Source organism: Leptodactylus fuscus, chromosome 8, assembly GCF_031893055.1.
Source record: "Leptodactylus fuscus isolate aLepFus1 chromosome 8, aLepFus1.hap2, whole genome shotgun sequence".
NCBI classification, from domain to species: domain Eukaryota; kingdom Metazoa; phylum Chordata; class Amphibia; order Anura; family Leptodactylidae; genus Leptodactylus; species Leptodactylus fuscus.
In genome coordinates, this window is record NC_134272.1 from 88,906,432 (window position 1) to 88,921,582 (window position 15,151).

Genomic DNA, 15,151 nt, shown 5'->3' on the forward strand with positions numbered 1-15,151 from the left:
TACAAGAATATAACTACTATAATACTACCTCCTATGTACAAGAATATAACTACTATAATACTACTCCTATGCACAAGAATATAACTACTATAATACTACTCCTATGTACAAGAATATAACTACTATAATACTACTCCTATGTACAAGAATATAACTACTATAATACTACTCCTATGTACAAGAATATAACTACTATAATACTACTCCTATGTACAAGAATATAACTACTATAATACTACTCCTATGTAAAAGAATATAACTACTATAATACTACTCCTATGTACAAGAATATAACTACTATAATACTGCTCCTATGTACAAGAATATAACTACTATAATACTACTCCTATGTACAAGAATATAACTACTATAATACTACTCCTATGTACAAGAATATAACTACTATAATACTACTCCTATGTAAAAGAATATAACTACTATAATACTACTCCTATGTACAAGAATATAACTACTATAATACTACCTCCTATGTACAAGAATATAACTACTATAATACTACCTCCTATGTACAAGAATATAACTACTATAATACTACTCCTATGTACAAGAATATAACTACTATAATACTACCTCCTATGTACAAGAATATAACTACTATAATACTACTCCTATGTACAAGAATATAACTACTATAATACTACTCCTATGTACAAGAATATAACTACTATAATACTACCTCCTATGTACAACAACATAACTACTATAATACTACTCCTATATACAACAATATAACTACTATAATACTACTCCTATGTACAAGAATATAACTACTATAATACTACTCCTATGTACAAGAATATAACTACTATAATACTGCTCCTATGTACAAGAATATAACTACTATAATCAGTGGCGTAACTAGGAATGGCGGGGCCCCGTGGCGAACTTTTGACATGGGGACCCCCCGACACCGAAGATCTCGACCGAGTCCCTCCTACGCATTCCTGCGCACTCTATTATGTTACATAGTGGCCCCTGCACACAGTATTATGTCCCATAGTGGCCCCTGCACACAGTATTATGTCCCATAGTGGCCCCTGCACACAGTATTATGTCCCATAGTGGCCCCTGCACACAGTATTATGCCCCATAGCGGCCCCTGCACACAGTATTATGTCCCATAGTGGCCCCTGCACACAGTATTATACCCAATAGTGGCCCCTGCACACAGTATTATGTCCCTTAGTGGCCCCTACAGGACTAAATACTGTCACGTCACCGCTGACCGCTATACCAGGACAAATTGTGGATAAAAAATCTGGTCATGTGCATTACAATTTAGTAACTCCATGTGCCTCATATTAATTGCAGTTAACCCCATCATCTCCCTCACATTAACCCCTGTGTGCCTCACCATAAGAGTTACTGATATGTGAGAGACATGGAGGTAATAATAAAGTATCTTCATTATTATTACCCCCATATGTCTCACATATCAGTAACTCTTATGGTGAGGCACACAGGGGTTAATGTGAGGGAGATGATGGGGTTAACTGCTATTAATATGAGGCACATGGAGTTACTAAAACACAAGTAATCACCCCATATGCCTGACATTAATAAGTAACCCCAGTACGTACCTGTGTAGCTTTAGTTTCACTTTCCTTCTTCCTTTCTTCCTCCAGTGCAGGATGGCAGGAGCTCGGCAGGGATAAGCCCCGCCTCCTCCTCTCATTGGTGGGCAGAGGACCGCAGAGAAAGGGAGGGGGGGGGGAGAGAGGGGGAGCATCCTGAAGCGCTGACAGGAGCCAGACCTGCAGCTCCTGTGTCTCAGCCGTTGCTGCAGCTTCGGGGCCCCCTGTTGGTGGAAAGTATTCCACCAACAGGGGGCCCCGATCATTATACTCGGGGGGTCCGAAAAGACCTCCAAGAATAATTATAGCAGCGGTAGCAGCTGTCACCGGGCCCCTAATGTCCCGGGCCCTGTGGCAGCTGCTACCGCTGCTATGGTGGTAGTTACGCCACTGACTATAATACTGCTCCTATGTATAAGAATATAACTACTATAATACTGCTCCTATGTACAAGAATATAACTACTATAATACTGCTCCTATGTACAAGAATATAACTACTATAATACTACTCCTATGTACAAGAATATAACTACTATAATACTACTCCTATGTACAAGAATATAACTACTATAATACTGCTCCTATGTACAAGAATATAACTACTATAATACTACCTCCTATGTACAAGAATATAACTACTATAATACTACTCCTATGTACAAGAATATAACTACTATAATACTGCTCCTATGTACAAGAATATAACTACTATAATACTACTATGTACAAGAATATAACTACTATAATACTGCTCCTATATACAAGAATATAACTACTATAATACTGCTCCTATGTACAAGAATATAACTACTATAATACTGCTCCTGTGTACAAGAATATAACTACTATAATACTACTTCTATGTACAAGAATATAACTACTATAATACTGCTCCTATGTACAAGAATATAACTACTATAATACTACTCCTATGTACAAGAATATAACTACTATAATACTACTCCTATATACAAGAATATAACTACTATAATACTGCTCCTATGTACAAGAATATAACTACTATAATACTACTCCTATGTACAAGAATATAACTACTATAATACTGCTCCTATGTACAAGAATATAACTACTATAATACTACTCCTATGTACAAGAATATAACTACTATAATACTACTCCTATGTACAAGAATATAACTACTATAATGCTGCTCCTATGTACAAGAATATAACTACTATAATACTGCTCCTATGTACAAGAATATAACTACTATAATACTACTTCTATGTACAAGAATATAACTACTATAATACTGCTCCTATGTACAAGAATATAACTACTATAATACTACTCCTATGTACAAGAATATAACTACTATAATACTGCTCCTATGTACAAGAATATAACTACTATAATACTCCTCCTATGTACAAGAATATAACTATAATACTACTCCTATGTACAAGAATATAACTACTATAATACTGCCTCCTATGTACAAGAATATAACTACTATAATGCTGCTCCTATGTACAAGAATATAACTACTATAATACTACTTCTATGTACAAGAATATAACTACTATAATACTGCTCCTATGTACAAGAATATAACTACTATAATACTACTTCTATGTACAAGAATATAACTACTATAATACTGCTCCTATGTACAAGAATATAACTACTATAATACTACTCCTATGTACAAGAATATAACTACTATAATACTACTCCTATATACAAGAATATAACTACTATAATACTGCTCCTATGTACAAGAATATAACTACTATAATACTACTCCTATGTACAAGAATATAACTACTATAATACTACTCCTATGTAAAAGAATATAACTACTATAATACTACCTCCTATGTACAAGAATATAACTACTATAATGCTGCTCCTATATACAAGAATATAACTACTATAATACTACCTCCTATGTACAAGAATATAACTACTATAATACTACTCCTATGTACAAGAATATAACTACTATAATACTACTCCTATGTAAAAGAATATAACTACTATAATACTACTCCTATGTAAAAGAATATAACTACTATAATACTGCCTCCTATGTACAAGAATATAACTACTATAATACCACTCCTATGTTTAAGACTATCACTAGTATAATACTGCCCCCTATGGATAACGATACCATAAACCCTCAGCTATACTATCAGACAGGTGCACTTGTCCCTTCATTTGCCGGAGCTCTGGGCTCTCTGTAGCCGGTTGTGTATAATCTTCCTCCTCCGAGGCCTTGTGTTGCCCTTGAATATATTTGTATACGGTAATTGTGCACCTATATAGGACGCGCTCCACAAATAACCAAACCAATTTAGCCAGGCTTTCTTTATGATTAAAGTCGTCCACTCTCTTTATTAATTTTCTTTCCGGTCAGTGAACTCTGTCCAATTTCATTAGATTCTTATTTACGACTTGAAATCTAGAAATTTGACACGTTATATGTTGTGCGGGTTCTTTATGGTTTTTCTTGCATCTTATTACATGGAGGGAAATCAGTCGGTGGATTCTCTGCTTTTTAATTAATGAAGCAGGGCCATAGCTACAGGGGTGGGGGGCGGACTTGGGCTCTGGAGCTTGAGGGGGGTCCAGTGGCACTTAACACAGCAGTATGAGAAGGGAATGTGGTGGGGACTGTACAATGACATATTACAAGCCACAGCGACGGCTCACGCTACAGAAGGGAAGGGGAAAAACTGCACATGTGAGTCAAGTTACATTAAAACATATCCTGAATCAACAGCTGAATCCTGAGATATTTCCGAATAATGTATATAAAAGTGTAGTGTGCCCCATGCTGGTAAAACCAGAGAACACAGCTATGAACAAATGACCAACAAATAAACCAAATGAAATATCACAAGACCTATTTAAAAGGGTTGTCCAGGACCACAGGATAGGTCACCAGAATGAAATTGGTTAGGGACACCCTAATGATGCGGCCGCAGTAAGTCGTATATATGGTATACAGCCGGAAGCAGCCCTGCTCCTACTCAAGTGAAAGTGAGCAGAGCCGCAGTGACCTGGCACCAACACTGCAACGTACAGAGCTCTGTACACTGTATACGGCTTCCAGTGTGTACAATGTAGCAGAGTCAGCTGGGACTACAGCCCTGCTCCCATTCACTTGACTAGGTAGACGGCTTTCCCGCAGCCACAAGAAAAGTGGCCGCTTACACAGTAAGCGTAAGCGGCCATTTTCCAGCAGCCGCGGGCATGCGCAGTCTGCTCTGCCCGAAGGCCTAGAAGGTTAGAATCCCAGCTCCGGAAGAAGACGCGCAGAGCAGCGGGTTCCTGAAGAAGATGGAGGCCTCACTGGAGAGTTCTCTTGCAGCATTGGGATCCGCCCCCAGTGCTGCGAGAGAACTCATTTGCATACCGAAGAAAACCGGGATTTCTACCAAACGGCGGCGCGGAGAAGACATTTAAAGGTAAGAGAAGAATAGCCTTACATAAGGCCATTCCTACGTGTGATCAAGAAAAAAAAAAAGCATTTTAATGGTAGAATCCCTTTAATAGCAAACCCAAAAAGAGAGAGGATACTCTTTGTAAGTTCACCAGCGACTCTCCAACACAAATAGGAGGTGACAATGGGTTATTATGCCTAAGAAGTAACCCCGGGTCTGCTGCAGACGAAAACCTAATGGGCACTGGGAGGGCTAAAAGAAGGACAAAATCTGCAGTGCTCAGCAAATATATCCTTCCTACTTATATATATATACATATTATATTATTACGTCATTATTATATATTATTATTATTATATTTTATATATTATAAATATTATATATAATAATATAATAATTATTATATATAATAATAATAAATATATATTTATATAAAATAATAATAATAACAAAATAATAACAATAACAATAAGACAATAAGTTTGGATGTTTGTTACTCAATCACACAAAAACAGCTGAACGGATTTGGATGAAATTTGGCACACAGATAGTTTGTAACCTGGAGTAACACATCGGCTACTTTTTATCCTGGTAAATGACATGGCTTCACGACTGTTATGAATTTATGTTCATATACTATATTACACTGCTCTCGCCGGCAGGAGAATCAGCTAATTGGAGATTGCTGATAAAGTCTGGTCTGTTATCTCTCTATGTAAGCACACAGATATCACTGAGTCCATTCTGTACAATCATCTGCATATTATCTGATCTATATAACTGTTCTGTGTCCTGTTCAGCCAGAGGTAGGAGGGGGGGGGGGGGGGAGACAAATACACAAAGCAACAATCACAGGCATAGTGCAAGGAACAAGGTCAGCGGCAGGCTGAATATTGTGAGCCCCTCAGACTCAGTATAATCCCACAATACTGTCCCCCAATTTTGGTCCCAACTCTATTATATTCTTTCTTATTGAGCCCTATACACTGTTGGGCATTGCAGAGCTCATAAAAAGAAAGAAACCAATCAGGAGGCCGCTTTCATATTCATCACCTGCCTTAGCAACATAAGTGCTTTCTGCTGATTGGTTGTTATGGACAGCACCGCCCCCTAATCGTTTTGCACATCACCTGACGCTGTGGTTCTCCTGCGCTCTCATTCCCTGAACAAAAATGGCCGCTGCTTTGTCCAATTGTTTCCCATAACCCCCGCCATCTTGATCAGTCACGAGACCAAAGGAGAAGCACATAGCCGCCATTTTTAATAAGGTAAAAAAAAAAAGGTCTTTTTAAAAACAAAACGCAGATACATAAAACCAGGGAACAGCTCGTGGTGTAAGAACAGGCTGTATGTCTGCAGGTCTAGAGACTCGCTCCCCCCCCCCAACCCTACGAACATCGCCTGCTCCGGCAGACACAGTCACGTGCAACGGAAGTAGAGCCTTAGGGTGACGTCACATCCGCCCAGCATCATAATAACAACATCCCGGCTGAGAAGAGTCCGTGCACCTGGGAGCTGGGAGCAGGGGCCGGGCAGAGCGCCGGGGGTGTGAGCACGGGGGCTGTGGGGGCAGAAACACAGAATTAGGGGGATGATAGGGCAGAGGCCGGGGATATAAGGGGAGGGAATGGCAGGATATAGGCAGAGCAGGCAGCTGTGAGGTCAGGACAGGCAGCAGCAGGGGGGAAGATTAGGGTAAGCACCAGTTGTATGTTCTGGGCGGGTATTTGGTAAGAGCAGGCACCAGTTGCAGGTTCAGGGCAGGCAGCCATTGCAGATCGGAGCAGGTATAGGCACAGGGCAGGCAGCAGCTGCAGGTATACGGTTATTGCAGGCAGCCATTGCAGATCGGAGCAGGTATAGGCACAGGGCAGGCAGCAGCTGCAGGTATACGGTTATTGCAGGCAGCCATTGCAGATCGGAGCAGGTATACGGTTATTGCAGGCAGCAGCTGCAGGTATACGGTTATTGCAGGCAGCCATTGCAGATTGGAGCAGGTATACGGTTATTGCAGGCAGCAGCTGCAGGTATACGGTTATTGCAGGCAGCCATTGCAGATCGGAGCAGGTAGCGGCTGCAGCTATAAGTTTAGAGCTTGCACCGGTTGCATTTACATCCAGGACTGGAGGGCGGTCAGCATTGCAGTAATTATTTTTAGGCTGGTCACAGCTGGGGCGGTCTGATGTATGTAAGATGGTGTAGATAAGTGCATTGTGGGAGGAGAAGTTCGGTCACTTCCACATCTGGCTCTTAGGTCAGTAGAAGGTGCAGAGAGGGAATTGCACAAAGGGAATGTTGTGGGGAGACTTCAGAGGAGCTGTCTGCAGAATATAATCTGAGGAGGTTTAGAAAGTGAAGTCTGATTCAAGGGACGTACAAGTATGAGCGGCACACCTGAACTGTCAGCTCCTGGGGTGAAGAAGATGGCCAGAGAAGAGGTGACGCCTTGGTCATCGGGAGATCCAGCCCTGAGTGAAGAGAAAGGTGTCCGTGACCCCGCAGCTTCAGAGGAGGACATGAGATCCTTGGAGGCCATGCTTCACCAGCAGCTCAGTGAATGGGGGCCGCTGCTTACGGCTGGTCAGCGACTTTTGGTGTGGGAGCGGCCGCTGCCTAGTCTGCTGACCGCAGCAGCTCTACATGGGGCTTTTTGGTGAGTCTGTGTGTTCTTAGCCTGAAATGACTGATAAGAGGTCACACTAGATTGTATTGTGATGGCTAGTAGGTTAGAGGGTTAAGGGTCACTTTAAGTTTTTTGGTGTAAACAGTGGTGTGCAAAGAAACAAGGGGGGGGGGGCTATAGCACAAGGACCCTCATTTAATAATAGTTATGTAGGTGGTCACCCATCTTTCCCAAAACAAGATATAAGTGAGAAATAGGAAGAAAGTTCATTTCTTCTGAATAAAATCAATCACTTTTATAGATGGAGTACTCCTTTAAGACTGGGACCCCTCATTCTTATGAGGTTCGTGCATCACGTTATGTTCTAACCCCCTCTCCATCTTTCCTTGTAGGTTATTTTCCTACCTGTCGCTGAGACCTGTTTTTCTGCTAAGCTTCTTTCTGCTGTGCCTGGTGGGTGTGGATCGTTGGAAGCCATGGCTGCTCCGACACTGCAGAGGTGACTCCTTTACATATTATATAATCCAGTGGATATTAATGAGGAGGATACACCCTGAGCATCGCAATAGTAAATGTGTGAGGCGCTTAGGATGTAGAGTTACGGTAGATACAACCTTGTCACTCCTAAAACCCATTGCAATGTTTTGCACGGGTTGAAGTGATCTGCAACTTGTTTCCATAATCTATTTCAAGATCTCTGTTTGCTGTCAGTAAAGGGAGTTGAGCTGTAGTAACCTGGCTTGACCATCACACACGGAGTGGAGCTGTGCTCTGTTCTTTGTGTTGCTGATACTGTAAACACTGAATATTTTCCACTCTGAGATTTTATGGTGGAAAATCTGCAGTATGTGTGTCCCATGTGCACAAAGGCCTTGTTCCATGCGGAGGATGGCAGCTTGTGTATCCTCCATTTTGGATTCCAGGGCCATGCATGCAGCCTCTTTGTTTGGAGAGCTCATTCCCCCCTGCCCCCCAAGCCTTAATGGCACTCGGCTCCTCTGTTTCTTAGACAATAGCCCTATGCAAGGACTGTTTTACAGCTTTGCCACTAATTGTTATGCTAATTATACCAGTCCAACCTGTTCTTTGTCTACACACTCTACTTAAACTACTTTTTTCCCTCCATTAAAGCAGGAGCCACTTTATACACTGTATATACACTACATACACACTATACAATGGCTGTACATGTTTCTCTGTACTACCTTATACGCCAACTTTATGAATTTGGACTTCAGTATGGTGATACTTAGAGCAGATCACGCTCACATTGCTGCCAAGTTGGAACTAACTGATCCCAAATTCTGTCCTGTTGGTCAGGGGTTACAGGAACGGTGTAGCACAGCACTGCCGTATTCATCCTATGACTCCCATAGAGGTGAATGAGAGCTGCAGAAACAGGACATTTAGCTGTGGTGTTTCTGTAACGCTGAGGCCGTGGAAACCTCCTTGTGAAGCCCCTGAATCGAATTTTTATACTGCTGGACCCCTACACAGGATAGGTCATCAGTATGTGATCTAAGGGGGCCGAACGCCTGGACCCTGCACAGATCACATACTGATCAGGGGCAACTCAGTGGTTAGCACTGCAGCCTTGTAGCGCTGGAGTCCTGGGTTGGAATCCTATCAAGGACAACATCTGCAAGGAGTTTGTATGTTCTCCCCGTGTTTGTGTGGATTTCTTCCCATACTACAAACACCTACTGATAGGGAAAAACATACATTGTCATCCCTATATGGGGCTCACAAACTACATAAAAAAATAAATTGCATACTGATCTGATAGGTCATCAGTATGAAAATTCAATTAGGATTCGTACAATCCCTTTAAAGCCAAAATATGGTCATGATGGGGCGAAATCTTTTCTCTGTTATTAACCCTCTGTCTCCTGTTTTACAGTTCAGCCTCGGGGAGATCCATCCATTGACAGGTATATATCTCATACGTCTGATGTCATATTAAAGGGGGGAGGGGAGTCTGAAACGGCTGTATCTGTGTGGCAGGCATAGGAATGGGGGAAACTGGGGTATTTATATGATGTGAACACTGAGGATTGGTGGAGAACCGGGGGATTAAATCAATGGCTGACTAATAGATTTCCTGCCATAGACACCAAGGTAACTGATTCTATCCCTATACCGCACATCAATGTTTCATTATACTCGCCCTAAAGGATATGAGAAGTGTATGTCTAACCCCAGATTTTTGTGATGTAGTGATGTATCCTGTTTGGTAAAGTAGGTTTATCTCCTCTGTTTGCAGTGAGGTTGGAGGGACAGGTCACCATCGCCTGCTGAGTCTGCCGGAGCTGTGCCACTGTCTGGCTGAGACCTGGTTCACCTCACAGCAATACATCCAGGAGCTGCTGCTCTATAAGAAGCAAAACCCAGGAAAGGTGGGTGAATGTTGGGTCCCTGAGGGGCACAGACAGGATGCAAATAGTGCAGGACACTGTATATGTCAGGGGGCTGTGACACATACCAGCCAATGTAACTGGGTATATCCTGCAATTACTTGTATTCCTCTAATATACTGGCAGGAGATTGCAGCAGTGGAGGAACCTTCTATCATTATAAAGATGAGTTCTTGTGCATTTGATGCTGCTACGTCTCAGGCCCAATGCACATGGGACAATCCAGACCAGAATATCCGATCTATGCAACGGCTGGATTTCCCTTAATAGTGATATATACTGTTTGGAGTTCCTGCTTTCAATAGTATATATTGTGCAGGGGCTCCCAAGGGCATAGATCTCTACATGGAGAGCTTATTAATTATATCTCTTCTGTTTCCTCAGTTCTGTGCCATGGTGTGCTCGTGCTGTGCGGTGCTGGCTGTTGTCGGACATTACGTTCCAGGCATTATGATCTCCTACATAATACGTAAGAACTCCACAAGCACAAGACTCTTATTGTCTATAGGACGAGATGCAAACCTGACCTCCGTTCTGTCTCTATTACAGTGCTCAGCGTTCTGCTGTGGCCCCTGGTTGTGTATCGAGAACTCATCCAGAGGATGTATACTACTCTAGAACCCGTCCTGATGAAGCTGGACTACAGCATGAAGGGAGAGGACATGCCACGTTCTCATAAGAGTAAGTGCTATGTAGGAGACCCGATCCCGCCGGCATAAAGGGATTAGAAAAAACTCTCCTAGTATTGTGGCTCAGACCCATTCACTATAATGTCCGGTACACTACTTAGGAAGGAGTGGTGCTGCTTTGGGGTTAAAAAACAATATGGCCACCAATGGCGGTGCCTGGTCCTGGAATGGAATAGCAAATCTTCCCGGTCAGCCAGGAAAGCAGAGTGTCCCCTGTAAAACTGCACCACCATATTATTAGTCACCCAACTTTCCTAGGAACAGATATTGAGTATTTTCTTCGTAGATAGAAATTTGCAGTTATCGGGCTATTTTAATGCTATTTTTTTTTTTTTTCCTTCGTCCTTCAAGAAAGACAATCCAAGAAGGAGCCTGAAGAAGGGCAGGAAGTGACAGCAGATACTGACAGTGAGAGCGAGATTGAGTTGTCTGCCTTCTCTCCTCAGGTGGGTGGACATACTCCATTATACTAATATAATGTGATGCACGGCCTCTCTGGGATCGCCAGCAGTCTGATCATGGAGTCCTCATTAACTCTTTGTGTTCTCTCTTAGCTGGACGTGAGAATCACCGCCTTGGCCCTGTCTATTACTGACTCTGAACTGTCGGATGAAGAGGCTTCGATCTTGGAGAGCGGCGGGTTCTCCGTATCCAGAGCGACGACCCCACAGCTGACTGACGTGTCAGAGGGTACGTTTTAAAGTGCTACCCCACCGCTACAGTCCTGACCTCCCGGAATATGTAGCCTGGCTGCAGCAAGGACTATAATCTGCCATTTTTATTTTCAGTCTTTTCCACATGATGCAGCATAAAAAAAAAAATTGTAAAAAGTTTCAATATTTCGCCCGGTGTCTGTGTGGTTTCTGCAGACAGTGGTGTGGAATGATTATCGGGCTTCAGCGCCCTCGGGGACCTCCTGACAATCTAGGCCTTGGTCCCCTTTATAGTCATGAATCTTGGAGGTTGTCCCCTTCGCCTGAGCTGCAGTCTGGCAGGGGTTTACTACCTTCTACTAATTCATAACATGCATACTCTGCCAATTGTTCATCTGTATGGGGAGGAATAGCTGTCTGCCAAGCAAGCATTCATTGTGGCAACCTTTGAAGATGTGTGGCCACTTACACTAAAAAAAACAAACAAAGTAGTCCAGGATAAAGAATCCCCCTACCCTGGGTATAAAGCTCTAGTTACAGGATACAAAGAAACCCTCTTGTCGTCTGGCCCCGCCGTGATACTTCACCTGACTTGCATGCTACTTTTTAGTAACATTGCTTGGGTAAGTATCAATGTTTGTAGTCTGCTGTCATTGAGACACATAGGTCTGCATGGGAACTGTAAACACAAGACGGTAAACTTAAAATCCTGAATATTTCTGAAGTTGTTTCATTTTCTCTCTGATTTTTTTTTTTTTTCTTTTCAATTGCAATATTGAAAATAAAAAAAAAAAATCAATAGTTGCAAAATCAGATTTAGGCTTTAGGAAGGAATCACATTGATCTCTTAATACTATAACTGACGCCTCCAGTGGTGAGTTTGCACACTACATGCTGACAGCATCCATGTTATTCTAGGTTCACACTAGAGTTCCAGTATCCGTCCTTTGGGTTCTCTTCTGGCACTTGAAAAACTGAAACCCCATCCGCTTAAAAAGTGGAACCCACAGACTCCATAGATTATAATGCTTTCTGCTGAAAACAACGGAGAGGAAAGTCCTTCTTTTTTTTTAGTGGAATGGAGGACATGGTGTCGTACTGAGACTCAAACACTATTGAGAACCTGGCATAAGGCTGCATGCTTCAGGACTGTGCATATTGTCCGTGTGCTATCTGGCTATAGTGCACTGACCCACTACACTATAATGGCGCCATACACATGTCCTATAATTGTCCATCTTGTGGCCTGGGTTCACTGAAAAGAGTGATGGGCATTTTCCATTCATCCACAGGCTTGCCACATGCACACACTATAACATGTTTGTGTCTGAGCCATTTCACTTATCTGTTCTCCTCTTTTTAGATTTGGATCAGCCGGGTCCTGTCTCTGAAGATCCCGCTCCTGCAGATCCTACCGAGTCCCCATTGTTGCGGAGGCACCGTGCCGACGACGAGAAGCATTTACCCCCTTGTGAGATGCCACTTTTCCCAGCAGAACAACTAACCCTAAATCCAGAGGCGCTACTGCCCACACTCACCTCTCCCCTTCATTTTGTCAACACACACTTCAATGGGAAGGGTCAACCTCCCCAACAGGAAGGTGAAATGCACCCAATGGGCGAGAAAGCCGCCAGTAGCCCCAGCACCACAGCACCTCTAGCCAACCTGGAACATTCACCTTCTGAAACTGTAGAGCCTGGGGGAGAGGGTGATGGAGATGGGGAGGATTTTGAGCTTCTGGAACAAGTCGAGCTGGATTTGATGAGGAAGGAGTTGGAGGAGGCTGAGAACCAGTTATCATCTTCTAAACCTCTTCAGCAGGGGCCGGAGTCTTAAGACTGGCCTTCAGGAGCGAAAGTTTGGGTAGGACTAAAATAATTGCACGCCGTTGTCAGTGCCGCCCTCTGCAGCATGGAAGCGGTATGACATGTGGGAATTGGCCTAAAGCACAGATGATCGCCAACCTTCTCGACAAAGAAGACTTTTAACCAATCAGAGCACCTCCACCCCACCCCCCTCACAACATTATAAATTTGCCCCCATGGACTTGCTTTTAGTGTTACTACATTCATTTAATAGGTTTGCTAACCTCCTCAGCGGCCGACAACCTCACTAATCCAAACAGCTGCGATTTTGTAAGAGTGTTACCCCGGATTTGTGGATTTTTATTCTGATAATTGTTCTTGTTGTGTATTTGTAGTCCCAGCTCATTCCCTACCTCACCCCCACAAAGAAAAAAAAAAAATATTCTAGCCATTCACTGGTCATTCGGCTCCATTTGATTTCATAATATAAGACGTCATGACATATTGAAATTGGGCAATTTTGCAAATAACTTCCCATAATAGGGATCCTGATTTACATATCTTATACTCCAGTCCCAACCAGAGCTGAGGTAGAAATTTGCATTTTTTAGCCTTGCGTCAAAACTCACAATTAAGGGTGCATTCACACTACTGATACGCTGCCTGATTCTGAAAGTTAAAACACGTTCAGAATCAGCGCGTATAAAGCAGATCCCATTCATTTCAATAGGAGCCAGCTTACAAGCGCTCCCCATTGAATGAATGGGCTGCTTTTTTCAGTACGAGCGCTCCCATTGAAGTGAATGGGAAGTGCTCACGTATACGGCTCGCCGTGTGAAGGGGCCTGGCGCTCAGCTCATTCCGAGCCGTACACGCAAGCACTTCCCATTCACTTCAATGGGAGCGCTCCTAGTGAAAAAAGCAGCCCATTCATTTCTATGGGGAGCGCTCGTACGCCGGCTCCCATTGAAATGAATGGGAACTGCTTTATACGTGCTGATTCTGAACGTGTTTTAATGTTCAGAATCAGGCAGCGTATCAGTAGTGTGAATGCACCCTTAGACAAGGGGCTTTGCAAAGTTAGGCCTCGTACATGCGACAGTAATAAGATATGAGCCCGTACACGTGGATGTAGATTTTGCGCCCATGTATCCATACCATAGACAGGGATTACATAGATTTATTTTAATATTTTTGCACACATAAGTGCAGTCTCATTGCGGATCACATACATGGTCCGTAGAAGCCACTACAGTCATGTGCAGGAGGCCTAACAGTATTGTACATGGAGAATATATGAATAAAAGGTGGGTTGTCCGTCTGCACCCACGCAGATTGAGCACAGACTGTCGTCCATTATGTACCTGGCTTGTCCTGCTCAGAATATCCTGTGTATATCCCGTATTGGACTATGATGACAAGGCAAGTGCAAGCGTAATGCAGGAAGGTTATCCCTTAGGATTTCCATCCCGATGAGTTGTATTATGTCCAAATAAGCTATGATGTTGGATGTGGCCGTCCTGCCGCACTGTGGTGGATGCATCGCAAAGGACTAATATTTATTCCAATGTTACATTGTAGTAGTGAGCTCAGATTGCGAGAAGGATTCTGTCTGTGCAGAGGGGTCAATGAAGACAGAAGACGCCTCTGCCATGTTATGTTTTTAATACGTTTGGTTCCACTATCTGAATACACACAAAACTAATGTTTTCTACTGATTATTAAAATACAAAAGGGGCCTGTCCATCTCCGAACACCGTCTTATAGTTCACATATAGATATAATCTACATATACAGATTAGAGTTGATTGGAATACTAGATTCGAATACCTCTGCTCCCATAGGAATGCATTGTAGCGGCCACACACCAAGGGGTTAAGCGCTGGCCGGCAGCATCGGCCGCTAACATGCATTCCTATGGAGCGAGTTATTCGAATCAACTCTAATACAGATGAAT

The 15,151-nt window shown here is 42.8% G+C and overlaps 1 protein-coding gene across 1 annotated transcript; it reads left to right on the forward strand.

The window, feature by feature from the left end:
* The first annotated feature begins 6,602 nt into the window (after positions 1–6,602).
* Positions 6,603–13,877, forward strand: LOC142216608 (reticulophagy regulator 2-like). Its single transcript, XM_075284576.1, has 9 exons — positions 6,603–7,663; positions 8,026–8,132; positions 9,534–9,564; positions 9,897–10,029; positions 10,432–10,516; positions 10,597–10,728; positions 11,088–11,182; positions 11,291–11,426; positions 12,753–13,877. Exons 1-9 carry the CDS (start codon positions 7,392–7,394, stop codon positions 13,223–13,225), a joined length of 1,464 nt encoding a protein of 487 aa, XP_075140677.1. The 5' UTR covers positions 6,603–7,391; the 3' UTR covers positions 13,226–13,877.
* Positions 13,878–15,151: the final 1,274 nt, after the last annotated feature.